The sequence below is a fragment of the Salmo salar genome, chromosome ssa01 (genome assembly GCF_905237065.1).
Source record: "Salmo salar chromosome ssa01, Ssal_v3.1, whole genome shotgun sequence".
In the NCBI taxonomy this organism is placed as follows: Eukaryota; Metazoa; Chordata; class Actinopteri; order Salmoniformes; family Salmonidae; genus Salmo; species Salmo salar.
Window position 1 is genome coordinate 80,493,921 of NC_059442.1, and position 22,896 is coordinate 80,516,816.

Genomic DNA, 22,896 nt, shown 5'->3' on the forward strand with positions numbered 1-22,896 from the left:
CTCTGATCCTTTGATTGGGTGGACAAAATGTCAGTTCATGCTGCAAGAGCTCTGATAGGTTGGAGGACGTCCTCGGGAAGTTGTCATAATTACTGTGTAAGTCTATGGAAGGGGGTGAGAACCATGAGCCTCCTAGGTTTTGTATTGAAGTCAATGTACCCAGAGGAGGACGGAAGCTAGCTGTCCTCCGGCTACACCATGGTGCTACCCTACAGAGTGCTGTTAAAGATACTGTAGACCTTCATTGCATAACAGTGATTTTTGCTCAATTACTTGATGACGTGAATATATTTAGTATAGTTTGATCTGAAAAGGATAGCTTTTAAATGTTTCACTATTTAAACTTTTATGAAATTCACTGAGGATGGTCCTCCTCCTCCACTGTTCAGATCCCCACATGACACTTCCACCACACTGGGTCATTTCCTGAACTGCCCATAGTCTGTTATCACACCCTTGCGTTGAATATTTCCCTGAGCTTCGTCTGTAGAGTTTCTCATGACTTAGAAAACCTCTGTTACAAAATATATTAGCCTGTCATGAGTTAGTAAGCGGCAAACGCACTTGCCTCTCTTTAGCAAAACCTTCCAGATGAGAATGCAGGATAAAAACACTAGACTGTATTGTTCCTTTTGGTACACACATAGTAGTGCACAGGTTTTTGTATCTTTAGCTTCAAGCTATAATGTTGATCTCACAGACTGTCAGTCTTGCATTCATTGATCCATCTTTGAATTTGAGAGTGGTTACATTTCTCCAGGCTGAATAACGAATTAAGGATTGTGCATTTAAAGGTGCAAGCCCACTCCACCTATTCATATGACTTTAGGTCACATGATAGCTCATGGATTTTAAAGTGTGATGTTGCAACAAGAGGATTTACAGTAAACATTTCTCTGCCAAAATAAAAGTTTACTGAGTAACGCTGGATGGTCACACAGTGCTATATATATCAAAGTGAATAGCCATAATCTAAATCTTTTGGAAAGAAAGTTACTGTAAACAATAGAGATAGTGCCAAAACCTTCAGAAATGTATTGTCATCCGCAAACAGTGCGTGTTAATTTACATATTAATGTTCTTGAATGCTCCTTTCCAGGTGAAAGCGATTTTTAGCCTATGCAAGCTGCTTTGTTATCATTATTTTCAAACTCAGGTGACACTTCGAAAAGAGATCTCATTCTCAATGTGATAACCTGTCTAAACAAAGAATTTATCATTTTTTTTATACATCTGCTACCTTCACTTTTTCAAATCAAATCAAATGTTATTTGTCACATGTAGCGAATACAACAGGTGTAGACTTTACCGTGAAGTGCTTACTTACAAGCCTGTTCCCAACAATGCAAAGTTAAAAAGTGGGAAACATTTGCTAAAAATAAATAGTAACACAATAAAATATTGAGAATATACACAAGGAGTACTGGTACCGAATCAATGTACAGGAGTACGAGGTAGAGGTAATTGAGGTAATGTGTACATTTAGGTATGTGTAAAAGTGACTAGGCAATCAGGATAGATAACAAACAGAGTAGCAGCAGCGTATGATAGAGTGTGAAAGTGTGTGTGTGTGCATTGTGTGTGTGAGCGTATGTGTGTGTTGGAGTGTCAGTGTAGTATCTGTGAATGTGGGTGGAGTCCAGTGAGTGTTCATAAAGCCGGTGCAAGATAGTCAGTGCAAATTAAAAGGGGTCAATGCAAATAGTCAGGGTAGCCATTTGATTAACTGTTCGGCAGTCTTATGGCTTGGGGGTAGAAGCTGTTTGGGAGCCTTTTGGACCCAGACTTGCGTTCCAGTACCGCTTACCGTGCAGTAGCAGAGAGAACAGTCTATGACTTGGGTGGCTGGAGTCTCTGAAAATGTTTAGGGCCTTCCTCTGATACAGCCTGGTATAGAGGTCTTCGATGGCAGGGAGCTCAGCCCCAGTGATGTACTGGGCCATACGCACTACCATCTGTAGCGTCTTACGGTCGGATGCCAAGCAGTTGCCATACTAAACGGTGACACAGCTAGTTCAAAACTTTTTAGGGATTTGTGTCCCTTCCACGGGACGGTTGAGTTAACGTAGGCTAATGCGATTAGCATGAGGTTGTGAGTAACAAGAACATTTCCCAGGACATAGACATATCTGATATTGGCAGAAAGCTTAAATTCTTGTTAATCAATCTGCACTGTCCCATTTACAGTAGCTATTACAGTGAAATAATACCATGCTAATTGTTTGAGGAGAGTGCACAATTTTGAACATAAAGTTATTAATAAACAATTTAGGCACATTTGGGCAGCCTTGACACAAAACTTTGAACAGAAATGCAATGATTCGTTGGATCAGTCTAAAACTTAGCACATACACTGCTGCCATCTAGTGGCCAAAATCTATATTGCACCTGGGCTGGAATAATACATTTTTGCCTTTCTCTTGCATTTCAAAGATGGTACAAAAAAATACAAAAGAACGGTTGTTTTTTTCTTTGTATTATCTTTTTCCAGATCTATTGTGTTATATTCTCCTACATTCCTTTCACAGTTCCACAAACTTCAAAGTGTTTCCTTTGAAATGGTACCAAGAATACGCATATCCTTGATTCAGGGCCTGAGCTACAGGCAGTTAGATTAGGGTATGTCATTTTAGGTGAACATTATTTTTTAAAAGGGGCTGATCCTTAAGAGGATTATTTTAAGACGCTGTCAATGTTGCAGCTGTAGAACATTTTGAGGACCTGAGGGCCCATGCCAAATTTTTTCAGCCTCCTGAGGGGGAAGAGGCGTTGTCGTGACCTTTTCATGACTGTGTTGGTGTGTTTGGACCATGATAGATCCTTAGTGTTGTGGACACCGAGGAACTTGAAGCTCTTGACCCGCTCCACTACAGCCCCGTCGATGTGAACGGGGGCGTGCTCGGCCCTCCGTTTCCTGTAGTCCACGATCAGCTGCTTTGTTTTGCTGACATTGAGGGAGAGGTTGTTGTCCTGGTCCTGAGCAAAAAAAATGACTTGACTAGACATGGGACTTTTATTTTGAAATTTCTGTGTTGCCATTATTACTGCTCTTCTCGTTTGTATCATCACAAGAATTAGCAACACGGAGGCTAGCTAACTAGCTGTCTACAACTGTTTAAACAGCTGAAATGGTGAGTTCAAAATGAAAGAAGTAGCACGTCACTATTTAATTTATACATAAATAGAGATGTACTAAAGCCAAGGTATTGTCATCCTTTGGCCCTTTAGTTATTTTTTATTATATGTCTTGGCTAACAGCTAGCCTAGTGTAACGTTATATGCACAGGTCGGAGGCCCTGGCTGGAACACCACTGTTCTTCCTAGCTTGGTAGATAGTTTTGATTCGTGGCAATTGGCTAGATTAGCGGTTATCTCGTTTCCCACTGATTATTATCCCCGCAAGCTGAACATTTAGTTACACATAAAGCATTAACTAGATGGCTAATGTTAACTAGTTACTGCCTCATCGTCTTGTCTGAACGTCACGAGAAATGTTGACTGCTAAACGTTAGCTGTCAAGCGTGCGATTTGCCTTTAGCCCATGGCACCTCTAACGGAATTAGTCTTCACTGTAGCATGTTTCATTATGTAATTTAGCTAACTAGCCAAAACACCCATCTGTTAACTAGCTAGGTAATTATCAAAGTCCCATAAATTAACGTAGCCCCATGGGAAATATATCTGACTCGGTACCTACTGGGGCAGTTGTTGCAGAAACTATTAAAAAATAGTTCCGCCATTTCCTGGTTGCAAAAACATTCTAATAGTTCGCCTAATTTCAGTTTGTGACAAAACAAGCCAAGTATAGTGTAGAGAGTCATTGTACCATATAAAACGCTGTGAAATATATTTTCCATATCCAAAAATATTGTATTTTCAGCTGTTTGACGCTGGTATACAAACCCGAAAGTAAAATACGCAAAAACTAAATTTAACGGGAAGCATAGAAATAGAACAGATCTACAGCTTCTTAAACTTGCTTTCAATGCGAATGACAGATCTATTACAGACGTTTGCTATGCGAATTTGGTTGGGTCGCCCCAAAAGTTACATGGTGCAGTTAACACATCACTTGTGGTATGGTTTTGGAAGCATAAGGACCTTATCTTGCGGTACCAGAGCACCAAGTCTGGGACCAAAAGGCTCCTTAACAGCTTCTACCCCCCAAGCCATAAGACTGCTGATCAGTAAATCAAATGGCTACGCAGACTTTTTTTTTTTTTGCACTGACTCTCTTGCACAGGCTCAATGTACACACTGGACTCTAACCGCACACTCACACATACTACACTGACACACCAACACACACACGCAAAACGCACACATATGCATGCATATTTAAGCCATATACATTCACATTCCTTCACACTCTTCACATACGCTGATGCTACTCTCAAATCAAATTTTATTGGTCACATACACGTGTTTAGAAGATGTTATTGCGCATGTAGTGAAATGCTTGTGTTTCTAGCTCCAACAGTGCAGTAATATCTAACAATTTCTCAACAATACACACACTACAACTAATCTAATGTAAGGAATGGAATGAAGAATATAAATATTTGGATGAGAAATGTCAGAGCGGCATAGACTAAGATACAGTAGAATAGAATACAGTATATACAGTTGAAGTCGGAAGTTTACATACACTTAGGTTGGAGTCATTAAAACTCATTTTTCAACCACTCCACAAATTTCTTGTTAACAAATTATAGTTTTGGCAAGTCGGTTAGGACATCTACTTTGTGCATGACACAAGTAATTTTTCCAACAATTGTTTACAGACAGATTATTTCACTGTATCATAATTCCAGTGGGTCAGAAGTTTACATATGTAACAGTGTAGGTTCCGTCCCTCTCTTCGCCCCAACCCGGGCTCCTTGCACACATCAACAACTGACACCCCACGAAGCATCGTTACCCATCGCGCCACAAAAGCCGCGGCCCTTGCAACGCAAGGGGCAACCCTACTTCAAGTCTCAGAGCGAGTGACGTCACCGATTGAAACGCTATTAGCGCGCACCACCGCTAACTAACTAGCCATTTCACATCGGTTACACTCACCCCCCCTTTGACCTCCTCCTTTTCCGCAGCAACCAACGATCCGGGTCAACAGCATCAATGTAACAGTGTAAGTTCCGTCCCTCTCCTCGCCCCAACCTGGGCTCGAACCAGGGACCCTTGCACACATCAACAACTGACACCCATCGAAGCATCGTTACCCATCGCGCCACAAGAGCCACGGCCCTTGCAACGCAAGGGGCAACCCTACTTTCAAGTCTCAGAGCGAGTGACGTCACCGATTGAAACGCTATTAGCGCGCACCACCGCTAACTAACTAGCCATTTCACATCGGTTACACATACACTAAGTTGACTGTGCTTTTAAACAGCTTGGAAAATTCCAGAAAATTATGTCATGGCTTTAGAAGCTTCTGATAGGCTAATTGACATAATTTGAGTCAATTGGAGGTGTACCTGTTGATGTATTTCAAGGCCTACCTTCAAACTCAGTGCCTCTTTACTTGACATCATGGGAAAATCTAAAGAAATCAGCCAAGACCTCAGAAAAAAATTGTAGACCTCCACAAGTCTGGTTCATCCTTGGGAGCAATTTCCAAATGCCTGAAGGTACCACGTTCATTTGTACAAACAATAGTACGCAAGTATAAACACCATGGGACCACGCAGCCGTCATACTGCTCAGGAAGGAGATGTGTTCTGTCTCCTAGAGATGAACGTACTTTGTTGCGAAAAGTGCAAATCAATCCCAGAACAACAGCAAAGGACTTTGTGAAGATGCTGGAGGAAACAATATCTATATCCACAGTAAAACGAGTCTTATATCGACATAACCTGAAAGACCACTCAGCAAGGAAAAAGCCACTGCTCCAAAACTGCCATAAAAGAAGCCAGACTACGGTTTGCAACTGCACATGGGGACAAATATCATACTTTTTGGAGAAATGTCCTCTGGTCTGATGAAACAAAAATGGAACTGTTTGGCCATAATGACCATCGTTATGTTTGGAGGAAAAAGGGGGAGGCTTGCAAGCCGAAGAACACCATCCCAACCGTGAAGCACAGGGGTGGCAGCATCATGTTGTGTGGGTGCTTTGCTGCAGGAGGGACTGGTGCACTTCACAAAATAGATGGCATCATGAGGTAGGAAAATTATGTGGATATATTGAAGCAACATCTCAAGACATCAGTCAGGAAGTTAAAGCTTGGTCGCAAATGGGTTTTCCAAATGGACAATGACCCCAAGCATACTTCCAAAGTTGTGGCAAAATGGCTTAAGGACAACAAAGTCAAGGTATTGGAGTGGCCATCACAAAGCCCTGACCTCAACCCTATAGAAAATTTGTGGGCGGAACTGAAAAAGCGTGTGCAAGCAAGGAGGCCTACAAACCTGACTCAGTTACACCAGCTCTGTCAGGAGGAATGGGCCAAAATTCACCCAACTTATTGTGGGAAGCTGGTGGAAGGCTTCCTGAAACGTTTGACCCAAGTTAAACAATTTAAAGGCTATGTTACCAAATACTAATTGAGCGTATGTAAACTTCTGACTTCAACTGTACATATGAGATGAGTAATGCAAAATATTGAATCATTATTAAAGTGACTAGTGTTCCATTATTAAAGTGGCCAGTGATTGCTAGTCTGTGTATATAGGGCAGCAGCTTCTAATATGCTAGTGATGGCTATTTGGCCTTGAGATGGAAGCTGTTTTTCAGCCTCTCGGTCCCAGCTTTGATGCACCTGTACTGAACTCGCCTTCTGGATGATAGCGGGGTGAACAGGCAGTGGCTCGGGTGGTTGTTGTCCTTGATGGTCTTTTTGGCCTTCCTGTGACATCGGGTGCTGTAGGTGTCCAGGAGGGAAGGTAGTTTGCCCCCGGTGATGTGTTTGGCAGACCGCACCACCCACTGGAGAGCCCTGCGTTTGAGGGCATTGCAGTTGCCATACCAGGTGGTGATACAGCTCAACAGGATGCTCTCAATTGTGCATCTGTAAAAGTTTGAGGGTTTTGGGTGCCAAGCTGTTTATTATCTATGTATAGCCACTTTACCCTTACCTTCATGTACATATTACCTCAATTACCTTGACAAACCGGTACCCATGCACATGGACTCTACCAGGACTGTGTTTAAACGGGTTTAAACAGTGTACAGTTATTTTGCATTTGTGAAATTATTTTCATGTAGTATGAAAATAGAGGGATTTATATTTCTAGAACCGTACTGCAATTGAGATTTGATTCTCATTTAGTTGGAGTATTTGGCTGTTTTGGCTTCCAGAGTCAATTCAACCTTTAAGCAGAACATGTAAGGTCCTTGGACTAAGGAGAAACGTTAAGTTCCTTTAGTCCATTATTGAGAGAGCTATTTCTGATTGTATGTGCCTTTTAAGTTGATTGTAAAGTCTTCCTGTTTTTCAGAGTTTCCTGGGTGGTTTATTTGGTCCTGTGTGTGAAATTGATGTCCTACTCAATGATGCAGAGACTAGGAAGACAGCAGAACTCAAGACAGAGGATGGAAAAGTGGAGAAGAACTATTTGTTTTATGACGGAGAATCGGTCTCTGGGAAGGTGAGCATTGCACACAGACACACATTAGGGTTTCCGTTAGGACATTTTCAAACATTTGCCAAAATATGGAAATCTAGGAAATATATAGTTGGCTACGAATAATATGGATGAGAACTCTCTTGGTAGATAGTGTGGTCAACAGCTTATCATAAGGTACTCTACATCAGGTAAGCAATACCTCAAGACTTCTTTAATATTAGACATCGCGCACCAGCTATTATTGACAAATAGACACACACCCCCACCCCTCATCTTACCAGACGTAGCTTCTCTGTCCTGCCGATGCATGGAAAATACCGCCAGCTCTATATTAACCGTGTCGTCGTTCAGCCACGACTCGGTGAAACATAAGATATTACAGTTTTTAATGTCCCTTTGGTAGGATAATCTTGATCGTAGGTCATCCATTTTGTTTTCCAATGATTGCACGTTGGCCAATAGAACGAATGGCAGTGGCGGTTTACTCACTCGCCTACAAATTCTCAAAGGCAGCCTGACCTCCGTCCCCTTTTTCTCCATCTTCTCTTCATGCCAATGACGAGGATTTGGGCTCGTTCCCGAGAAAGTAGTATATCCTTCGCGTTGGATTCGTTAAAGAAAAAAATCTTTGTCCAGTTCGAGGTGAGTAATTGCTGTTCTGATATCCAGAAGTTATTTTCGGTCATAAGAGAAAGTAGCAGCAACATTATGTCCAAAATAAGTAAAAAAAAAAAAAAAAGTTACAAACACGAAAAAACTAACAAAACAGCAAAATTGGTTAGGAGCACATAAAGCGGGAGCCATCCCCTCCGGAACCAGTTCGTAGCCGTCTATTTACCACCACAAACCGATGCTGGCACTAAGACTGCACTCAACAAGCTGTATAAGGCCATAAGCGAACAAGAAAATGCTTATCCAGAAGCGGCACTCCTAGTGGCCAGGTACTTTTAATGCCGGCAAACTTAAATCGATTTACCTAATTTCTACCAGCATGTCACGTGCAACCAGAGGAAAGAAAACTGTAGACCATCTTTACTCCACACACAGAGATGCATACAAAGCTCTCCCTCACCCTCCATTTGTCAAATCTGACCATAATTCTATCCTCCTGATTCCTGCTTACAAGCAAAAACTAAATCCAGGAAGTACCAGTGACTCGATCAATACGGAAGTGGTCAGATGACGCGGATGCTAAACTACAGGACTGTTTTGGTAGCACAGACTGGAATATGTTCCGGGATTTCTCCAATGGCATTGAGTATAATAACACCTCAGTCATCGGCTTCATCAGTAAGTGCATCGACGACGTCGTCCCCACAGTGACCGTACGCACATTTCCCAGCCAGAAGCCATGGATTACAGGCAACATGCGCATCGAGCTAAAGGCTAGAGGTGCCGCTTTCAAGGAGCAGAACACTAATTCGGACGCTTATAAGAAATCCCGCTATGCCCTCAGACGAACCATTAAATAGGCAAAGCGTCAATACAGGACTAAGATTGAATCCTTCTACAGTGGCTCTGAGGCTTGTCGGATGTGGCAGGGCTTGAAAACTGTTACGGACTACAAAGGGAAACACAGCCGCGAGCTGCCCAGTTCCTCACTTCGAGACAAGCAACACTGAAGCATGCATGAAAGAACCAGCTGTTCTGGATGACTGTGATCACACTCTCAGTTTCCGATGTGAGCAAAACCTTTTAAACAGGTCAACATTCACAAAGCCGTGGGGCCAGATGGATTACCAGGACGTGTACTCAAAGCATGCGCGGACCAACTGGCAAGTGTCTTCACTCACATTTTCAACCTCTCGCTGAGTCTGTAATACCTACATGTTTCAAGCAGACCACCATAGTCCCGGTGCCCAAGGAAGCGACGGTAACCTTACTAAATGATTACGTCGGTAGCCATGAAGTGCGTACCACTCCAAATAAACGTTTTTTTTCTTCACGTTTTCAAACAGTCCATTTATATTTTCCAACAGGGCTATACATTTGGGTGAGTTTTTTTTCTCGCCTGAGTAGCCTCGTTTCACTGCCAAAAATAAAATTAAACCATCTAGTGTTCAGCGAAGTAACAACACACTGGCAAATACAGGTATCCTTGTCAAATAATTAACATCCAATCACATTAACCGTTACTCTATCCCGGGAATTCCACTAATGGTCCGTATGTAGCCAAACGTAGCTGCTTCTCATTCCGTTTGCTCGAAAATGTATAAATGGTTAAAAAAAAGTAAGGCCCGCGTCCATAGACACACATACCATCTCTACTGGTAGTACTGCTACTACCAGCAGTACTGCACCTGTCGACGACACAAGTTGTTCTGCTTCCACGAGCACATCCAATGCTAGCATCAGTAATTCTACATTTGTTGGTAGCCCAGCTAGCATGGACACTGACAGTTCTAAAACTGATGTAGCCTAAGAGCTACTGCCCTCTTACCCGGGAAAGCACCCGCAAAACAGACAGGGACATTGGACCATTTGAAGAGGTGCAAATATGACGAGAACTACATTGATTTGGGGTTCACTTATATTGGAAGTAGTGCCTTTCCTCAGCCACAGTGTGTTATATGTGCAAAAGTACTATCTCACAACTCGATGAAACCTTCACTCTTGCACGGACATTTAGAAACAAAACATGCCAATTTGAAAAATAATATTTCGTTTTTTGAGCAAGAAAAATACTTTTGAGTAGTAAGACATGTATAAAAGAAACAGATACCATTAATAAGAAGGGGCTTGAAGCATCTTTTATGGTGAGCTACCGAGTGGCTTAGACAGGCAAGCCCCATACTATTGTGGAGGACTTAATTCTTCCTACTGCTGGGACAATGCTGGGGGAAAAAGGCCCAAAAAACTATACAGACAATGCCTACATCAAACAACACTGTTTCACGACGCATCTGTGACATGGCAGGAGATGTTTTGAAACAATTACTGCTTCGCATACAAGCCAGTGAATTCTATACGTTACAGCTGGATGAGTCAACAGACGTGGTGGGCTTGGCACAGCTCCTGGTATATGTCCATTACGTTTATGGGGGGTCAATTAAGGAAGACATCCTCTTCTGCAAGCCACTGGAAACTAGGACAACAGGAGAGGACATTTTTTAAGTACTGGACAGCTTTGTGACATCAAATGGACTTTGGTGGTCAAGATGTGTTGGTATCTGTACTGATGGCGCAAAAGCCGTGACAAAGAGACAGTGGAGTGGTAACGCGCGTGCAAGCAGTTGCTCACGACGCCACTTGGGTACACTGCAGCATTCACCGAGAGGCTCTTGCTGCCAAAGGAATGCCTGACAGTTTGAAAGACGTTTTGGACACTACAGTGAAAATGCTTAACTTTGTTAAAGCAAGGCCCTTGAACTCTCATGTATTTTCTGCACTATGCAATGATATGGGCAGCGACCATGTATCACCTTTACAACATACAGAAGTGCGCTGGTTATCAAGGGGAAAAGTATTGACACGTTTTTTTGAATTGAGAGACAAGCTTAAAGTTTTCTTTACTGACCATTATTTTCACTTGTCTGACCGCTTGCATGATGACGAGTTTCTCACACGACTGGCCTATCTGCATGATGTTTTTTCTCACCTGAATGATCTGACTCTAGGATTACAGGGACTCTGTGCAACTATATTCAATGTGCGGGACAAAATTGAGGCTATGATTAAGAAGTTGTAGCTCTTTTCTGTCTGCATTAACAAGGACAACACACAGGTCTTTCCATCATTGTATGATTTTTTTTTTGTGTGCAAATTAACTAAAGCTTAGGGACAATGTCAAATGTGATATAGCGAAGCACCTGAGTGAGTTGGGTGCGCAATTACGCAGGTACTTTCCTGAAACGGATGACACAAACAACTGGATTCGTTATCCCTTTCATGCCCTGCCTCCTGTCCACTTACCGATATCTGAACAAGAGAACCTCATCGAAATTGCAACAAGCGGTTCTGTGAAAATTTAATTTAATCAGAAGCCACTGACATATATTTCTGGATTGGGCTGCACTCCGAGTACCCTGCCTTGGCAAATCGCGCTGTTAAGACACTGATGCCCTTTGCAACCACGTACCTATGTGAGAGTGGATTCTCTGCCCTCACTAGCATTAAAACTAAATACAGGCACAGACTGTGTGTGGAAAATGATTTAAGACAGACTCTCTCCAATACAACCCAACATTGCAGAGTTATGTGCATCCTTTCAAGCACAGCCTTCTCATTAACCTGTGGTGAGTTATTCACAATTTTTGATGAACAAATAAGGTTTTATATGTAAGATGGCAAAATAAGACTAAATTATTGATTATTATTATTTGTGCCCAGGTCCTATAAGAGCTCTTTGTCACTTCCCATGAGCTGGGTTGTGACAAAAATTCTCACTCATTCTTATGTTTAATAAACGTATTGTATAGTGTGTGTGTGTGTTGCAGGCTTACAATGATGGCAAAAAAACAACATTTGAGAGTGCGCTGACCCTGGTGGTAGAGGGGTACGCAGCTGGAGGTTGAATGTTTGAAGGGGTTCGGGACTATAAAAAGTTTGGGAACCACTGCCCTAGACCCACTCCAATTCGCATACTGCCAAAACAGATTCACAGATGACTCAATCTCACTCCACATTGCCCTTTTCCACCTGGACAAAAGGAACACCTATGTGAGAATGCTGTTCATTGACTACAGCTCAGCATTCAACACCATAGTGCCCACAAATCTCATCACTAAGCTAAAGACCCTGGGACAAACACCTCCCTCTGCAACTGGATCCTGGACTTCCTGACGGGCCTCCCCCAGGTGGTTAGGGTAGGCAACAACACGTCTGACACGCTGATCCTCAACACTGGGGCCCGTCAGGGGTGTGTGCTTAGTCTCATCCTGTACTTGTCCGTGTGGCCAAACACGACTCCAACACCATCATTAAGTTTGCTGATGACACAATATAGGGAGGAGGTTAGAGAGGAGAACAACCTCTCCCTCAATGTGAGCGCGACAACAGAGCTGATTGTGGACTACAGGAGAAGGCGGGCTGAACAGGCCTCCATTAACATTGACGGGGTTGGAGCGGGTTGAGAGTTTCAAGTTCCTTGGTGTCCACATCGCCAACGAACTATCATGGTCCAAACACACCATTTTTAAAGATTTTACCTTTATTTAACTAGGCAAGTTTGTTAAGAACAAATTCTTATTTTCAATGATGGCCTAGGAACAGTGGGTTAACTGCCTTGTTCAGGGGAAGAACGACAGATTTTTTTGCCTTGTCAGCTCGGGGATTCGATCTTGCAGACTTTCGGTTACTAGTCCAACGCTCTAAACACTAGGCTACCTGCCGCCCCACCAAGACCGTCGTGAAGAGGGCATGACAACACCTTTCCCCCTCAGGAGACTGTTTGGACCATGATAGATTGTTAGTGATGTGGACACCAAGGAACATGAAACTCTCGACCCGCACCACTACAGCCCCGTTGATGTTAATGGTGGCCTGTTTGGCCTGCCTTTTCCTGTAGTCCACGATCGTCTTCTTTGTCTTGCTCATATTGAGGGAGAGGTTGTTGTCCTGGCACCACACTGCCATCTCCCCCTTAATAATCACCAAGCCTCGGTGTGAAAGAGCAAAATATCATCACTTGATGATCCCATATATCCAGTGGAAACATCATAAAATACCTTTCCCTTGCTCAAAAAAAGCTGTCTGTCCCGAGCTCACTGTCGTGGGAAACTCTGAGGGCCCAGAATAGGCTAGTTGATGCAAGTTTGCTAGAGACCACTTCGGGCCTGACCCAGTTCATTGATTTGATACGTTGCACTTCACTAGCGACAGCTCAAGTGAAAACAGATAGTAATGGAGGCAGACAGGCTGAGTAGAAAGATGAATGTGATTGAAAGAACCAGAATTTATCAGTATATTTTCTGTTTTTATTTGTCGTCTTTTGGTATTTTTACTTAATTGACAATGGAAGTTATAGTCCAACGGCTGAATTGGCCATCTCTGAGTTCCATGCGCTCATTTAGGCTATTTAGCCGCCAGTGATCACGGTGTAGCCTATCAATGTGTCCATATGGTAGAGGCTGGTGCTCTTGCAGTAGTTGACTTTTAAATGGTATATTTCATTATTTATTTTTTATTTTACCCCCTTTTTTATCCCCAATTTCGATCGTGTCTCATTGCTGCAGCTCTCCAACTGGCTCGAGAGGCGAAGGTTGAGTCATGCGTCTTCCGAAACATGACCCGCCTAACCACGCTTCTTAACACCCGCCCGCTTAACTTGGAAGCCAGCTACACTGTTCAACTGATGACCGAGGTCAGCTATAACGCGATGAGCCAAGTAAAGCCCCCTCGGCCAAACCCTCCCCTAACCTGGATGACGCGTGGCCAATTGTGCGCCGCCCTATGGGACTCCCGATCACGGCCCTTTGTGATACAGCCCGGGATCGAACCCGGGTCTGTAGTGACTCCTCTAGCACTGCAATGCGGTGCCTTAGACTGCTGTGCCACTCTGGAGGCCCATATTTTAATCATTTTAATTACGATTTGACTAACCACGTGACAATGATTTTGAGAAACAAAAATTTTAATATTGAAATGAAACTGTTTCACGAAAATGCATATATGAAAATCATAACTGACAAGCAGATCGGTAGAAATGGTTGGATAAATTGTATGCTTCCTCAATCTTGAAACTCACACGCCGCCTAAGAAGTCTTTAAAAAATAAATGCCTCCAACTTTTTATGGTCGGATATTCAAGCAAGGTAAGACATGCCTCATAATATGAAGTTAAACATTCAGGTTTCAAACAATTAAGTAGGTTTTCAAAATGCATACTGCCTCCAGCTCAGCTTTAGTTTTTTCTCCCGGTTAATTTGGCCGGCAACAATTTGAATTTATCCGTTTTTCTTTTTTTTTGTCAAAAGCTGGCAATTACCGGCTAACTGAAACCGTGACACACACACATGGTATGACATTATGATGGCGATCAATGCTGTGCATCGGACTGCTTCCTATGTCAATGTGTGCTATGCCAATTAATGATGTGCAGTTCGCAAATAATTCGTTATTTTTCAACAACTCTTTTTACTGACTTGAGTCATGATACGTTTTTCTGAGTGACTTGTTTAATCTGCTGGCCGCAATGAGTCCTACAGCAGAATTGATAAACTCAGCAAAAAAAGAAACGTCCTCACTGTCAACTGCGTTTATTTTCAGCAAACTTAACATGTGTAAATATTTGTATGAACATATATGGCAGAACACTGACATTCCTGTCTTGCAGGAAATCACGCACAGAACGAGCAGTATGGCTGGTGGCATTGTCATGCTGGAGGGTCATGTCAGGATGAGCCTGCAGGAAGGGTACCACATGAGGGAGGAGGATGTCTTCCCTGTAACGCACATCTTTGAGATTGCCTGCAATGACAAGCTCAGTCCGATGATGCTGTGACACACCGCCCCAGACCATGACGGACCCTCCACCTCCAAATCGATCAAGCTCCAGAGTACAGGCCTCGGTGTAACGCTCATTCCTTCGACGATAAACTTGAATCCAACCATCACCCCTGGTGAGACAAAACCGCGACTCGTCAGTGAAGAGCACTTTTTGCCAGTCCTGTCTGGTCCAGCGACGGTGGTTTTGGGCCCATAGGCGACGTTGTTGCTGGTGATGTCTGGTCAACAGGCCTACAAGCCCTCAGTCCAGCCTCTCTCAGCCTATTTGTGGACAGTCTGAGCACTGATGGAGGGATTGTGTGTTCCTGGTGTAACTTGTGCAGTTGTTGCCATCCTGTACCTGTCCTGCAGGTGTGATGTTCGGATGTACCGATCCTGTGCAGGTGTTGTTACATGTGGTCTGCCACTGCGAGGACAATCAGCTGTCCGTCCTATCTCCCTGTAGCGCTGTCTTAGGCGTCTCACAGTACGCACATTGCAATTTATTGCCCTGGCCACATCTGCAGTCCTCATGCCTCCTTGCAGCATGCTTAAAGCACGTTCACGCAGATGAGCAGGGACCCTGGGCATCTTTCTTTTGGTGTATTTCAGAGTCAGTAGAAAGGCCTCTTTAGTGTCCTCAGTTTTCATAACTGTGACCTTAATTGCCTACTGTCTGTAAGCTGTTAGTGTCTTAACGACCGTTTCACAGGTGTTCATTCATTGTTTATGGTTCATTGAACAAGCATGGGAAACAGTGTTTAAACCCTTTACAATGAAGATCTGTGAAGTTATTTTGATTTTTACGAATTATCTTTGAAAGACAGGGTCCTGAATAAGGGACGTTTCTTTTTTTGCTGAGTTTACATGCTTTTACATGTTTAGAACTGATAATTTATCGTATGGTGCAAGAATTAATTCAATTACTATGAATACTATGATTAACACAGCTTTATAGAACCAAAACATACACAGCCTCTGCTCAACAAACTCAAACTCCAGAACAAATCGTTTTGGGGGCTGCAGTTTGCAAACGATATTGTGCTTATCACCCTCACAGCAGTCAAGCAATGCATTCCGCCAAGAGTCGTTCACAATCTTGCCCGGTTGCGGCCACAACTAGACCTCGTTTCAAATGTGTCAAGAAATAGTCTTATTTGTGTGCCTAGCAATCAACAAATGTATGCTGAATAAATATGTAAACGCAACATGTAAAGTGTTGGTCCCATGTTTCATGAGCTGAAATAAAAATTCCTGAGATTTTCCATTCGCACAAAAGCTTATTTCTCTAAAATTTTGTGCACAAATTTGTTTACATCCCAGTTAGTGAGCATTTCTCCTTTGTCAAGATAATCCATCCACCTGACAGGTGTGGCATATCAAGAAGCTGATTAAACGGCATGATCATTACACAGGTGCACCTTGTGCTGGGTAAAATAAAAGGCCACTCTGTTGCAAGAGAATTTGTTAATTTCTCTACCATATGCCACCTCCAACGTCGTTTTAGAGAATTTGCCATTGTCTCTAATCGGCCTCAAAACCGCAGACCACGTGTAACCACGCCAGCCCAGGACCTCCGCATTTGTCTTCATCACCTGCGGGATCGTTTGAGACCAGGCACCCAGACAGCTGATGAAACTGAGGAATATTTCTGTCTGTAATAAAGCCCTTTTGTGGGTAAAAAGTAATTCTCATTGGCTGGGCCTGGCTCCCAAGTTGGTGGGCCTGTGCCCACCCATGGCTACACTCCTGTCCAGTCATGTGAAATCCATAGATCATTAGGGCCTAATACATTTTATTTAAATTGACTAATTTACTTTTATGAACTGTAAACCAGTAAAATCGTTAAATGTTGCATGTTGCGTTTTATATTTTTGTTCAGTATACATTGTTTAAAGCACGCTTTTACAAGCCTCAGTCACAAATTATATCTCCAATAAACCCTCTATGGTGAACGACGTGAAGGAGAGGCTTGTAGAAGCATGACTCAAGTTTTCAGTTAATTGTTAGCCAGTGTGGGGTCCTGCATGCTCTGACTCAAATGAACATAAATGAGTCGAAAGATTTGTTCTTTTGACTGAACGAGTCGAAAAGATCAGAGACAGTAAAAAGAGCCAAACTTCCCATCACTAATGCCAATATCCGACAACTTGTTTGTTTTCTTTTAAGGTGAATCTCAATGTGAGGCAGACAGGCAAGAGACTAGAACACCAAGGGATTCGAATTGAGTTTGTTGGGCAGATTGGTGAGTTTATGTTAATTTATATTTTGATATTATAACCTTGCAGCAGCGCACCACCTCAAACACCAGCCATGCATTGTTTATTGGTTCACAAACCAAGTGCACTGTCGGTCTCATTTAAGCTAAACGGCTTAGCAAACCATGTGCTTGTCATGTGAAAACTACAGTGGACTACACTCCACACCACACACCCTGGCCTGGTGGCAAAGTGTTTCTGTGAAGACTCCTTGACCATTACTGAGGGTTCAATGTTGTCAAACCGACTGAGGAAGTTTTAGGGAAGCCTTCAAATAACACACTATTTTCTCTGAACGTCTGATCATAGGCCAATCTAGGTTATTAGATTCAGGCCTACTTCCTTATTTATAAGTTTGTTCAAATGAATGCGTCCCGGATTTGCCTATTGGAAATATTAGGTTCCTGTGTGTGATGAACCTAACATAAGTGTTTAAACTTGTGCTCTATGTCTTTCAGAGCTTTTCAGTGATAAAAGCAACACGCATGAATTTGTGAACCTGGTAAAAGAGCTTGCCCTGCCAGGGGAGTTGACTCAGAATCGAAGCTACGACTTTGAGTTCATGCAGGTGGAGAAGCCATATGAGTCTTACGTTGGAGCCAACGTCCGACTGAGGTTAGCTCACAATATTCTCTCATACAAAGCCAGATATTCTCTGCATTGTCCCTGAAACCAACCATTCTATTCTACACAGCTTGAGATGATCAGTGAAACTGCATTAGATGGCTTCTTGTCATTGCTACAGCCGCCTTGTTATGAATATATGCACTGTGTCATTTGAAGTTCATTTGCATTGTAAGCCAGCCATAACTCCTATTGTTATTTCCTACAGATATTTCCTCAAAGTGACAATAGTGAGGAGACTGTCTGATCTGGTGAAAGAGTATGACCTCATTGTCCATCAGCTGGCCACTTACCCTGATGTGAACAATTCCATCAAGATGGAAGTTGGTATTGAAGACTGTCTACATATAGAGTTTGAATACAACAAGTCCAAGTAAGATGTATACCATAATGAGAAATGAATGCATTCAAACACCTTTTAAAAAGCATAGCATAGTAGCACATTCGCGTGTCAAAATCTCTTATCAAATTCAGAATTATAAAAATGTAACTTAATTTCGACCTGACCCTAATCTGTCTTCTCAGATACCACTTGAAAGATGTAATTGTGGGTAAAATCTACTTCCTTCTTGTGAGAATCAAAATCCAGCACATGGAACTTCAGTTGATCAAGAAGGAGATGACTGGAATAGGTGAGATGAGGCTTACTTGGGGAGAGAGTTCACTTAAACGGCATAAGGTGTTGCTTTATTTTTTAGATACTTTTTTATTTGAAATTAGTGAATTCCATATTTTTCAAGTTTTGTAAACCTAAAACTGTCCCTGTAATCTTGGCTTTTGTTTTAAGAACAGTGTGAAGTAGATGTATTTAGTCATGTGAAATTCCTTTCCCAGGTCCTAGCACAACTACTGAGACAGAGACTGTTGCCAAGTATGAGATAATGGACGGAGCCCCTGTGAAAGGTAGGCACAATATGGTGTTGGTGTGAATGTCCCAATATTATGATTTTATCTATTTTATGTTATTCGACCCCACCAAAGCAGCATAATGTTTTCAGGACTTGTAGTGTACATGGAAATCTATCTCTTCTTGCCATTTACCTTGTTTCAAAATCCTCTTTATGCCTGTCCTTTCCCTCTTAGGAGAGTCTATTCCCATCCGTCTGTTTTTGGCTGGCTACGACCTCACAGCCACCATGAGGGACGTCAACAAGAAGTTCTCTGTGCGGTACTTCCTCAACCTGGTGCTGGTGGATGAGGAGGACAGGAGATACTTCAAACAACAGGTACAAAACCTGAAAGCCAACCTCCATTTACCTACCTGTCTGTCGTACAATCAACTACCTGTCTGAGTGTACAAAACATTAAGAACACCTTCCGAATATTGAGTTGCACCCCTCCCTTGCACCCCTCCCTTTTTTGGGGGGTGGACCATTTTTGATACACATGGGAAACTGTTGAGTGTGAAAAACCCAGCAGAGTTGCAGTTCTTGACAAAAACTGGTGCACCTGGCACCTAATACCATACCCCCACACTTAAATCTTTTGTCTTTCTCATTCACCCTCTAAATGGCACACATACACAATCCATGTCTCAATTGTCTCTAGGTTAAAGAATAATTTTTAAGCCTGTCTCCTCCCCTTCATCTAGGCTGATTTTAAGTGGATTTAAAAAGTGACATCAATAAGGGATCATAGCTTTCACCTGGTCAGTTTGTCATGGAAAGAACAGGTGTTCTTAATGTTTTGTACACTCAGTGTATGTCTGGCAGAAACATTACAGTAGATAAATATTACAGTAGTTTGAATTAGGCCAATATTATTATTATTGAAAGCAATTATCTTCTCTCAATATGAACATTTTATAATAACTTGAGAGGATCAATCTGACTCTTGTTGACTGTCTCTATTACCAGGAGATTGTTCTGTGGAGGAAAGCTCCTGAGAAAATAAGGAAACGGAACTTCCACCAACGCTACGAGTCTCCTGAGCCACAGCCGACCCTTACTGCTGAGCAACCCGAAATGTGAAGACCACTGGAAACAGAAAATGATTCTGATTATGCTTAAAGCAAACAAGGAGAGGGGGGCGCAACTCGACACATGCAAGGTGAAAATAAAGCGTCAGACAGCCATTTAATACAACTACCTTCTGCAAGGTTACAGTCTCTTGCTGCTACACCTGAATGGGCTGGGTCTACTCTGCTGGCCGCAGCAAGCACTCTTGTTAGCTTACTGTATGGACTCGTCTGTTTGACACACAATGGAAAGCACTGGAATGGGAGCTACCATTTCTTTTATATTGCAAAAAGGTTTGACCTACCCTTCCTGTAAAATATGCACTTGGTTAGGCTCAACACTGGGGACATGACGTACAATCATACACTACTAGATATTGCAAAGGATGTTCCAGTGCATGTAGGCAGGTCAAATTGAATATGATGGGTTAATGTTGATTTCAGCGTTGGCTGTAAGGTCATGCTGTAAGACAATAGGCATGCTTTGAGCTCAAAGGGTGCCATATTCATAATTCACTGAAATACAGTGAGCTTCAAAAGTATTGGGACAGTGACATTTTTGTTGTTGTTTTGGCTCTGTACTCCAGCACTTAGGAATTGAAATGATGGTGACTGGGAGGTTAGTGCAGGCTGTCAGTTTTAATTTGAGGGTATTTTCATCCATAGCAGGGGAACCGTTTAGAAATTACAACACTTTTTGTACATACATATGTGTATTAAAGTAGTCAAGTTTAGTATTTGGTCCCTTATTCTTAGCAGATTATTTTGTGCCCAATAGAAATTAATGGTAAATAATGTATTGTATCATTTTGGAGTCACTTTTATTGTAAATAAGAACATAGTGTTTCTAAACACTTCTACATTAATGTGGATGCTACCATGATTACGGATAGTCCTGAATGAATCGTGAATAATAATGATGAATGAGAAAGTTTGAGACACATCTTACCCCCCACAAAAATGCTAAGAGTTTAGCATGTCTTGGGGCTATGATTTGTGCGTCTAACTTTCTCATTCATAATTTTTCCATTTTTCGATTCATTCAGGACTGTCCGTAAACATGGTAGCATCCACATTCATGTAGAAGTGTTCAGAAACATTCTATCCTTATTTACAATAAGAGTGACTCCAAAATGACACAATACATGATTAACCATTCATTTCTATTGGGTACAAAATCTGAAACGCAACCAAAACAAACAGCAAATGCATCCAGCAAGTTTGTAGAGTCACAAGCTTAATGTAATCATTGCGTGCTAGGAATATGGGACCAAAAACTACACTTTTGACTACTTTAATACATAAGTGAATTTGGCCCAATACTTTGTCCCCCAATTTTATGGGACCATGTACAAAAAGTGCTGTACTTTCTAAACTGTTCACCCGATATGGATAACAATACCCTCAAATTAAAACACTTTAACCTCATAGTCATTGTATAATTTCAGATCCAAAGTGATGGAGTACAGAGCCAAAACAACAGTGTGTCACTGTCCCAATACTTTTGGAGCTCACTGTATGTAAAAGATTTCTATCTCCTAAGTTATTTAGTGTAGAACCTGTAGTTTTTTTTTTTTTTTTTCACTTCACTTTTTCTTGTATTTTGTGCTTTTCTTTTTCGAAATGCAAATATACTGTATATTAATAAATGCTTTTGCTAGTGGCATTGGATTGAGGCACTACAAAATGCTGTTTTAAATAAAATGATTTTGATCAACGGTTAGGTCCTACATGTATATCTGTATGTCATGTTCGATGATGGTTGAATGGGTACTTAAATTTATTTTGGTTTTGTCTATATTTAGAGAAGTGCCACTTTACATAATTTCCATAAGGATACATATTTAAGCTCAGATGGGGCTGTGCTACAATCACGTAACAATGTTGTTATGTCTTCATTTCTGAATACTATACAGGCAATATTGTTTTTTTTTTTTAGTTAAGTGCCTGTAAGGTCATGAAGAAACTTTTGCCAAATACTGGCCTGACTCACCATTGCATGTTCACCACATTTTATACTGTGTTCAATATGTATCTGACTTGTGTGGACGTTGAACATTTGTATATATCTAGCCTCAGTCTATATCCATCATCAATTATAAAAGAAATGCAAATTTATACTTATGTATTGGAGTGAGGTCTTTAATACTTTCTCTGATGACTTATTTCAAAGATGATATCATGCTGTTTACCATTGAAATAAATGGTCACAGTTCCAGTCTAGTTAAGGGGTGGCTCTCCCATAGACACCAATGCAATAGCAGCTGGGTCTGGTCTACTTACATTGACTGTATATCACGTGTCAAACTTCATTCCATGGAGGGCTGAGTGTCTGCGGGTTTTCACTCGAACCTTGTAATTCATTGATGAATTAAGGTTTCTAATTAGTAAGGAACTCCCCTCACCTGGTTGTCTAGGTCTTAATTGAAAGGAAAAACAAAAAAACCTGCAGATATTCGGCCCTCCGTGCTGAGTTTGACTCCCCTGCTTGTATATGAACTCGGGAAAAAAAAGAGGGAGTGGGATGTCTCGCTTCATGTCCTGTCTCTGCTTTTATTAGTGTTTCCAATTGGTCCGTGCTATCCAGGATCATTAGGACATCCCTACTCCATTGACGTTTGAATGTAAAATGGTTGAGATTAGGTAAAGGTTATGGTAATCGCGTGTGGCCATACCTCCAGAATCAAGTCAGGTGAACCAGTATATGTGCGTTAGTGATAGGCATTCCGAGTCTTTTGGGTGAGACGGCTCATTTGGCTCCGTTCATGTTAAAGAGCCGGCTCATTTGGCTCCGTTCATGTTAAAGAGCCGGCTCATTTGTCCCCGTAACGGCTCTTCATTCAAAATCGATATACAACTATGATAAAATGGCAAATCTCCAATTTAAAGCCCGAAAGAAAGGCTACCATTTTCAGATGGTAAAATGCCAGCTCAAATAAATATTTACCTGGCCAAGTTATTAGATTTTTTTTCTTACACTGAAAAAAATCAGAATGGATCAGATTGACACACTCCCCACTATTTATTGTTTCTGCAGTGAGGACTCACACTCTTAGATAGTTAT

General features: G+C 41.9%; 1 protein-coding gene across 2 annotated transcripts; it reads left to right on the forward strand.

Annotated features, from left to right (window-relative positions):
- Window positions 1–2,832: 2,832 nt before the first annotated feature.
- Window positions 2,833–21,950, forward strand: vps26a (VPS26, retromer complex component A). Of its 2 annotated transcripts, XM_014213605.2 has the most exons (9): window positions 2,833–3,131; window positions 7,441–7,590; window positions 17,163–17,238; window positions 17,710–17,866; window positions 18,084–18,248; window positions 18,401–18,507; window positions 18,710–18,778; window positions 18,959–19,101; window positions 19,732–21,950. In XM_014213605.2, the coding sequence occupies exons 1-9, from the start codon at window positions 3,129–3,131 to the stop codon at window positions 19,843–19,845; spliced, it is 984 nt and encodes a 327-aa protein (XP_014069080.1). In that variant the 5' UTR covers window positions 2,833–3,128; the 3' UTR covers window positions 19,846–21,950. The 2 variants fall into 2 exon arrangements, with proteins under 2 accessions (XP_014069080.1, XP_045579193.1); XM_045723237.1 differs by lacking the exon at window positions 17,163–17,238 and having other exon boundaries at window positions 3,040–3,131.
- Window positions 21,951–22,896: the final 946 nt, after the last annotated feature.

Bases quoted from the DNA above. Each gene is read 5' to 3' on its own strand.
- vps26a (XM_014213605.2), top strand. The intron at 17,867-18,083 runs GTTAGCTCACAA...TATTTCCTACAG, and splicing joins GGAGCCAACGTCCGACTGAG to ATATTTCCTCAAAGTGACAA. The intron at 19,102-19,731 runs GTACAAAACCTG...CTCTATTACCAG, and splicing joins GGAGATACTTCAAACAACAG to GAGATTGTTCTGTGGAGGAA.